This window comes from Nannospalax galili, unplaced genomic scaffold (assembly GCF_000622305.1).
Source record: "Nannospalax galili isolate Female #2095 unplaced genomic scaffold, S.galili_v1.0 scaffold1428, whole genome shotgun sequence".
Taxonomy (NCBI): domain Eukaryota; kingdom Metazoa; phylum Chordata; class Mammalia; order Rodentia; family Spalacidae; genus Nannospalax; species Nannospalax galili.
Window position 1 is genome coordinate 748,472 of NW_008358817.1, and position 9,089 is coordinate 757,560.

General features: G+C 51.4%; 1 protein-coding gene across 1 annotated transcript in view; it reads left to right on the forward strand.

Annotated features, from left to right (window-relative positions):
* Window positions 1-8,486: 8,486 nt before the first annotated feature.
* The window catches only part of Maco1 (macoilin 1), an 81,349-nt gene continuing 80,746 nt past the window's right edge, over window positions 8,487-9,089 (forward strand). The window contains exon 1 of the mRNA XM_008822299.2: window positions 8,487-8,784. Coding sequence (XP_008820521.1) covers window positions 8,705-8,784 — 80 coding nt within the window. The 5' untranslated portion in view covers window positions 8,487-8,704. The remainder of the gene's footprint in view (window positions 8,785-9,089) is intronic.

The following is a 9,089-nucleotide window of genomic DNA, read 5'->3' on the forward strand; positions in this document are numbered from 1 at the left end:
GTCTCTGTGCAGGGGTTCTGCCAGCACAGGGCCTCATGCTGTCCCCCACACCCACTTGAAGGAGAGATAGGGGAGACACTGCCAAAGGCCTTATCTCAGGCTGCAAGGTTGGCTGGGCCAGCCTGTGTGAGGAGTTAACACCAGCAGAGGGATTTAAGGGAAGGCAAGACAACACATTTAATATTCAGCACGGTCATTTATTCAGCAAGTCCTGTCTGGGTTCCTGCTGTGAGCGCCAACTGTGCTCCATTCAATTTAATTTAATTTATTGGGTTTTTTTTTGGCTATTGCTATGTAGCCCTGACTTAGAACTCACTACGCACACACCAGACTGACCTTGACCTTGCAGCAGTCTTCCTTCTTCTGCCTCCTGAGTGCAGTGCATCACCATGCCCAGCCCTACTCAGTTTAAAGGAGAGCATCCTACTCTCTTGACACCCACCCACCCTTCACTTGTGTCTTTGGTCTATTTTCATTGAATCCCATAAGAAAGGCTGCGGTTGGGACTGGAGCTAGAGCTCAGTGGCTGCTGTGCAGGTACCAGATACAGGGATGCAAGTTAGCTCCCTTCCTTCCTCCCTTCCTCCCCCCTCCCTCCCTCCTTCCTTCCTTCTCATGTATGTACTTCAGGCTGGCCTCAAACTTGCTATAGAGTCAAGGGTGATCTTGAACTCCTGATCTTCCTACCTTACCTCTCAAGTGATAGAGGGATTACATGCCTGGCGAGAACAGGGACTTTTAGCTGAGCCTGGTGATATACACCTGTCCTCCTAGCACTCGGGAGGTCGACAGGAAGTCTAGGGTCAGCCTGGGCTATACAATAGGATCCGGTCTCAAAACAACAATCACAACAAACACCAATAATAGCAATGAGAGAACAGGGATATTTATTTATTTATTTATTTATTTTTGTCTTAAAAAAAACATTTTATTTATTCTTTTACTTTATGTGTATGAGTGCGGTGCCTGCATATAGGTAAGTACACCATGTCATACAATGCCCGTGAGAACAGAAGAGGCCTTCGGATCCCCTGGAACTGGAGTTAGAAGGTTGTTGGCTGCCATGTGGGTGCTGGGATTGGAACCCGGGTCTTCTGCAAGAACAACCAGTGTTCTTAACTGCTGAGCCATCTCTCCAGCCCCTATTTTTGTCTTTTTGAGACAGGGTCTCTCTGTAGCCCTAGCTGGCCTGGAACTCACTATGTAGACCAGGCTGGCCTCCAACTCACAAAGATCCACCCACCTCTGCCTCTTAAGTGCTGGGATTAAAGGCATGCACCACCACACCTAGCAAGTACAGGAATTTTCACAGCTGTGGCCAGTGCTATATCTTTGTCACAGGTACCCAGCCCCTAGTGTTACACCCAGATCTAACAACCCCCAATGACCACCAGGGAGTCTGGAGTGTATGCAACAGCAAAGGGCCTTTATTTGGGCTTAAGCTCGGGGCCCTCAGATTTCACCGATGCAGCGGATCTGTGGGGCCAGCAGTTTCTGTTATTACCTTAGAAGGCTGCTATATACCTGGGCTTACTTGATCTATAGCTTTCTGGGATGGGGGTGGTAGCTGAAGATTACAACATGCCTGAAACAGCTAGTCAAAATGGAGTTAGTGCAGTCTTGAACCAAGCAAATTACAGAAGTAGAAAGAAGCAGTTAGACAAGTTAGGGGTCTCACACCCAGTAGGTGCTCAGTAAACACAGGTTAACTGACCAAGAGCTGTCACTTCAGCAGTGTAAACTGGCTCAAGTATTTTGCATGCATGCTTTCACTTAATCTCTCCCCAAACGCTGGAGTACAGCATCATTGCCTCCATTTCACTAATGAGGAAACTGCTGCTTTGGGAGGCGATGCCACTGTCAAGGTCACACTGCTGATACCTGGCAGGGCTGGAACCCAGCCCCATATATCTGACAGCATGGCCTGTGCTGTGAACTTTGCAGTTCTGCCTCCCAAGTTACCAAACATCTGTATCCATTTCCTTAGGGGTCAAATAAGGCACCCTGTTCCCAGGATTATTCCAAATCTGAAGGCACTTAAAGCATGTCTAGCAATATTATCATAGAAGTGAGGGTGGGCTGATGGTGTTGCAACAGTGGCATCCTGCTCTAGTGGTTAGCTCCCCAGGAATGTTGAACCAAGTCGGGGCCTGCTGGTCTTCACACTAAATCACATGCTTTCTGTAAAACTGGAAGACCAGGTGTGGTGGCACATGTCTTTAATCCCAACATTTGACGAGACGAATTCAAGGCACCTGGTCTACATAGAAAGTTCCAGGATGGCCAGAGCTATTATTGTTAGGTTCCTGGCAGGCTCCTAAAATGGCTGTGTAGCTCCCAACCTTCTAAAGTGGCGAGTTTGATCTTAGCCCCAGGCAAGTCCCGCTGCTCCCTGGAAGACCAACCAATCCTGAGTTAAATTGCCCATCCTACGTCATGGAAAGTTACCCAACCACTGAACTGCCTATAAAAGATGTCTGACTCCCCCTGCTCACTGCTGTTTCTCTGCCGTTCCCCTGCTCCCTGAAAGGCAGCCCAGGAGTCTGTTTGCTCTCTAAACAAACACCCACACCCACTCCATGGAGTTGCCTGGTTGGTAGTCTCCACAGCTCCTATTTCATACAGCCATATAGTAAGACCCTCTCTCATATAACAAAAAAAAAAACAAAACAAAAAACCCAAACTAACAAAAATCCCCCAAACCGTAAAAAGCAAGGGTGGGAGGGTAGGTGGGTGGGGTGGGGAGTAGAGAGATAGCTTAGCAGTTAAGAGCACTTGCTACTTTGGTTCCCAGCACCCACATGGCAGCTCACAGCCATCTGTAACTCCAGTTCCAGGGAGTCTGACATTCTCTTCTGGCCTCCAAGGGCACTGCACGCACAAGTGCACTTACATACATACAGGTAAAACACTCACACACATAAAACAAAAATAATTAATTTTTAAAAGCTGGGGCTCTATGAGAATAAGTGCCACCTTCTCAGGAGAGCCAAGCACAGCATGGCTGATATTGGGGCCTGTGATGTGAAGCATCTCCCACAAGGTGCATGTACTGGGACTTGGCTCTGTGCTGCTGAGCCTTTGGGAAGTGATTTGATCCTGAGCATTTGGGCTTCTGGATTGTTAATCTTGTGAACCTGATTGAGGAATTTCTAGATTAAGTTAATTGAGGTAGGAAGACCTATCCTCACAGACAGGATCTCATGTAGCCCAGGCTGACTTCAGATTTTCTAAGGTAGCCAAGCATGATCTTAAACTCTTGATCCTCCTGTCTCCACCTTCCAGTGCATGCACCACCATCCTCTGTTACAGTGCCCTGTTTGTTTTTTTTTTTTTAATTTATTTATTATTTTTATTTTATGTGCATGAGTCTATTGCCTACATGTGTGTAAGTGCACCTGTGTTGTGCAACCTGAGGAAGTCAGAAGAGGGGGACGATTTCCCTGGAACCAGAGTTAGGACAGTTGTTAGCTGCCATGTGGGTGCTGGGAATCGAACCCTGGTCCTCTGCAAGGGCAGTCAGTGCTCTTAACCACTGGGCCAACTCTCCAGCCCTACAGTTCCCTGGTTCTGACCACAGTGAACTTCCTATTTTTTTTTAAATTTTATTTTTATTTTATGTGTACGCGTGTATTGCCTGCGTGTAGGTAAGTGCACCTATGTCGTGCAATGCCCTCAGAAGACAGAAGAGGCTGTTGGATCCCCTGGGACTGGAGTTACAGACTGTTGTTAGCTGCCATGTGGGTGCTGGGATTCAAACCCGGGTCTTCTGCAAAAACAGCCAGTGTTCTTAACCACTGAGCCATCTCTCCAGGCTCAAACTTCCTCTATAGATAGGGTTCTCTGAGGGATACAGGTAGATGGTTATATTAGCCAATGCCAAGTTGTGGGCTTTGCTGTGACTCTCACTGACAGGCACAAAGCTCAGGGCAGATAGGCCAGTGCTGCCTATGGGCTTGAGAGAAAGAAAGCTCCTTCCAAGAATTGGGTGTGGCAAGGCCTCTTCCTTATGTGTGAAACAGGATCTTGCCAGGATTGTTCTGAATCCTGCTGAAGCCTAAGTGCAAATCCCAGCACCCTGTTCATCACAGCCAAGGAAGGACAGGCCTAAATTCCCATCTGGGCCTTGTGCCTTTGCTGTTTTTAGACACGTGTATCAGTAACTTTTCTTGTTGCTGGGACAAAATACCTGACAAAGGCTCTTGGTCTGAGGATATAGTAAATCATGGCAGAGAAGGCAAGGTGGCAGGCACTTGAGGCAGCTGGTCATCTTGTACCCACAGTTAAGAGGCAGAGGGATGAAGGCTGGTGTCCAGCCTGCTTTCTCCTTTCTTTTTTTTCTTTTTTAATCTTTTTGAGACAAAGTCTCCCTACAGCCCCAACTAATGGAACTCACTCTGTAGACCAGACTGATCTTGAACTCACAGAGATCTGCCTGCCTCTTCCTCCCGTGCTGGGATTAAAGGTATGTGCCAACACACCTAGGCCTAAAATACAATTTTTAAAAGGCCATCCTCATTTTCTTACGGCCAGACAGCACTCTAGTCACCTGCAGCTGTCACAGGCTCTGTGGCACGTACCCCTCAAGGCTTGGTCTTGCTCAGCTAGTGCTGAGCTAAACTACTGTATCAACTATGTGATCTTTCCCACGAGACTCAGTTTCTCTTTTGTAAAATGGAGCTAATGTGACTTGCTTCTAATCACAGGGCTAGAAGGGGCTCTAGAGGGAATCCTGGCACAGAGTGGGCAGGATTCATCATCTGAATCTGGATTGTTACTGGAGTTAGAGTCAGAGCCTACATCCTGGTAGCCTCAGCAAGGTAGACTCCAGTCCTCAATAAGCCAACTGAACAGACAAATCAATAGAGAGAAAAAAAGAAAAAGATTAAGTTATGAGGCCGCATTTGGGAAAGTGACAAAGATATCTAGCGAGGCCCCTCCCCTCCCCACCCCAGTCCTTATTCAGGAAACTAAGGGAGAGTGAGAACTACTTAGAAGGCCTGAAGCCACAGAACATTAGTGGTATCCTCCGAGGTGTGGTCCCACCCATCATTTACCCACCATCCTCAGGCTCTCCCACAAGGTGGTCTGAACAGTTGTAAATCTTTCTTCAGGAGACAAATTACTTTCTGGCTGCTCCTAGGGCCTCACCTTTTTCTTCTCCCAGCAGGAGATTCCTAGGGGAATTCCTATTTCTTGGGGCCCATTGTTTCAATAGTCTGGCAGCCAAAGGGAGGGTTCAAAAGTGTCTCTTTATACCCTCACCTCCAGACCTGATGGCTTCTCAGTCACTAGATTCTCTCTGGTGCTTTCAGTGCTCCCAGTGACTGACTGACTGTAAGCTTCCCAAAGCACACTCCCGTCACAGTACAATCTGACGGCAGGCTGGACTGTGAGCTCCACAGACCTTGGCACGCCTCCCCAGTGTCCTCCCATAGTTCCTCTGGAACATACCTTGTATAATCTACTGGGTGTGTGACAGCTCTATCCTAACAAGGACAAGGGGAAACAAAAGGATCCAAGATTAGTCTATTCCTATTGGACTTTACTGACTTAGTTTCTGTCCCAGGAAATCTGGAAGCTTGCAGTCCTAAGGAGAAGGGATTGTTTGGGTTTGGAGTGACCAGAGAGTCTAGAGCCAGGACTTTACCAAGTATCTGTCCTCCCCATGCATTTAAGCCTCAACCCCGTGGACTTCCTTCATGAACCATTCTGCTTGGGCAGCTCAAGTCTCTGCTGCTCAACAAGGGGCAGGCCAGGGTAAAACTTTAAGCTCAAAGTTTCTTATCCTGGCCACACAGTGCAGTTTTGCCAGTATGCTGGAGCAGAGATAGATTGACAAGCAGTGTTGAAAGCAGGTGCCTGAGTTAGCACACTTTTTTTTTTTTTCTTTTAGTCTTTTTGAGACAGGGTCTACCGGTAGCCCCAGTTGGCCTGGAACTCACTATGTAGACCAGGCTGGCCTTGAACTCACAGAGATCCACGTGCCTCTGCCTCCCGAGTGCTGGGACTACAGGCGTGCACCACCACGCCCGCAGTGGTACACACTTGTACTGCCAGCACTCTAGAGGTTGAGGCAGGAGAGCACAAGTTCGGAGGCTAGCCTGGGCTACATAGAACTTGCCAAAAATGGAAAAAAGTAAATGATAAGAAAGGAAGGAAAATAAAAGAGAAGCGCAGAGCAGAGCTGCTTTGCCCTGCCGCCTGACTTTGAGGGTGCATTAGCCTCCTAGCCCTGACACAGAACTGAGTGTAATCAGAGGCTCTGAGGGATTCAGCAACTTGCCCAAGCTAGTAAGTGGCCAAGCTGGAATTTCAACCTTGGTCTCACACAACAGGAATCCTTGCCATTTTTCAAAACTGCATCTCCACAGGGTACTGATCTGATCCCCATGAAGCTCCTAGGAGGGGGATGACGATAAGCCTCCAAGGATGGTTAAGTCTTGCAGGCGACACTTTAAACACTTTAAGAAGTTGCACCCTGAGATACTCTGGGTTCTCCGGGAGCACAGGAAGGATGGAAGACCAAGTTGCAATGGGGCTAAAACTGGAGACAAGACTTGCTTGCCTGTAGGGCCTAGAGGAGGAGGGTAACTTCCATGGTAATAAACTCTGAGTGTCATAAACAGTGGGTTTTCCCTTCCAGACACTCGGGGGATGGAGCCGAGTGAGGATAAGGCACTGGTGTAAACTTTGAGCTTAGCGGTGGTGTTGACTAAAGGGGTGATCACAAGACCAGTGCACCTCTCCTACACTGTATCCCAGGAAAACAAGATGGCATCTAGTTCCTGGAAATCTAGAAAAAACATGGACTAGATGACTGTTTCACTGTTGTTGAGGGGTTAAGGTGATATGGTATAAAGTCACTTGCTAGGACTTTCTACAACCATTAGAAGAAATTGATATGGGGTGCATTGTCCTAAATGAAGACTAGGATGCAAAGTTAGATGTCTAGTATGAGCACCATCCTAGCTAATAGTATCAGTCACATAGAAAATTGGGGAGAAAAGCCATACAGTAAAATGCTACTCCTACCGCACCTTTATCCCCAGCACTCGGGAGGCAAAGGCAGGCGAATCTGTGCTTTCAAGGCCAGCCTGATCTACATAGTGAGTTCTAGGACAGCTGGGGCTACAGGCAGACCCTGTCTCAAAAGGACAAAAAGAAAAAAAAAAAAAAAAAAAAAAAAAAGCCTCACACACAAAAAAGCTAGTCCCCCGTGATGAAAATTCTGTCCAATTCTGCTGACTTTTCAGTGCTGATAAATGTATCTGAGGAGACAGGGAAAAAAAGAAAAAAAAATGTAAGAGTGGTTAGGATCATGAGACCTGCGAGTGTTTTTCTCCTTATGGCTACCTTTCATAGTTCCTTGGTTTTGACACATAGTTCCTTGTGTGTGTGTGAGTGGATGGGCGTATGCAGGTCAGAGGACACCTTGCGGGAGTCTGTTCTCGCCTTCCACTTTTGCAGGTCCCAGGCAACTCGGGTTGACAGGCTTGGCGGCAGGCGGCTTTATCCGCTGAGCCATCTCGCCGGTCCTTTGCCGACGTTTCCACAGGTTACGTTAGCTTACCTCTAAGGCAAGGCTAGAGATGTACAAGGAGCTAACAGACGCAAACCACCCAGCAAAATGCCTGGCACGAACCGGCGCGAGATGTGAAGGCGTCGCCAGGGACGCGAAGGATGGCCGACCTGGGCAGACGCTTCCCGAGGCCACCGCCGCGAACCCGCAGACATGGAGCCCTGCCGCGCTGCCTCACACGCGCCGCCCCCCCCCTCCCCGGCAGGCCTGCGCGACGTCGCGCGCACCCACGGTCCCGCCTCGTGACGTAACCAGAGGGGGCGGTGCCTGCTAGGCCCCGCCCCACCCGCTCCGATTGGGCGTCGCGCTGTCACCACGTCGCGGGAAGCTGGCTGGGTGTGTGTGTGCGTGTGCGTGTGTGTATGTGTGTGGTGTTTGCTTTGTCATTCGTACCCCCGGCGCCCGGCCGCGTCCGCACGCTACCGCGCTCCGCATAAGGGGCCTGGGCGCCGCTCTCGGGACGCGCTCTTACATAAGGACGCGGCTGACTGAAGCACATGTCAGCACCAGGTCCGCACATGCCGCACACCCGGGCCGCCCGGTTCTCACACGCCAGACCGGAGCCTGCAGCGCCGCACGCCACGGTGTGCTCCGGCGCGGGTCACCCCACAGCTAGACGCAACCCGAAAACCACGAGGCGCACCTTCGCAACAAGGCATAATATAGGATGTTATATTTATAGGGCCTATTTATAAGCCTCTATTTAAATCTTTTCTGATAGGCCCAGCCCTGCTCCTAGGCCCCATCCTGATTGGCGCATTTTTCTATCTTTCAAAGAGGCGGGTCCAAGGGTCCGTGTTGGCTCAGCGAGCCCTGGGGTTGGTCGGTGGCGGCGGAGCGGCGCCTTCGATTGGCTGGACGGGCTGTCCATCGGGGTTGAGAAGGCGGGGCGGACGGCTGGCTGGTGCGGGGCGGGCGGGCCCCGGAATTGTCATTTCTTTGTTTCCGAAGGCGGAGGCGGCTCGGAGCCCCCCCTCCCGGCCCCCCTCCCCCCCGGGTGCTGGCTCCATGTCTGCGTGACCGGCCGCAGGGGTAGAGTCCAGGCCCGACGCGGGGCGGGCGGGCGGCGGCGGCTGAGGTGAGAGGCGGCGGCGGCGCGGGCACCGGCCCCCCAGCGGGAGGATGAAGCGGCGGAACGCCGACTGCAGTAAGCTCCGCCGCCCCCTAAAGCGGAACCGGATCACCGAGGGCATCTACGGCAGGTGAGCGGCGGCGCCCCTCAGCCCCGCATGGGCCCGTGCGGTCCCCCAGCCCCGCTCCTGAGGGGTCCAGCCCCGTTATGTAACCCCCGACTAGGCCGCACGCCCGTGCCGGGGGCGCTCCTGAGGCGCGCTGCCTCAGGAGCCGCCGTCCGACCCGCTGGGGGTCGGCCCGGGGCCGCGGGGTGTGGCGAGGGCCGGGCGGAGGGCGCGGGCCGCGGTCTGCTGGGGGGAGGGGCGGCCCCCCTGCGGCCCGGCGCCTCTAAGCCCCAGGATCCCCCTGCGAGCGCCCCTGTGGGTCCCCGACG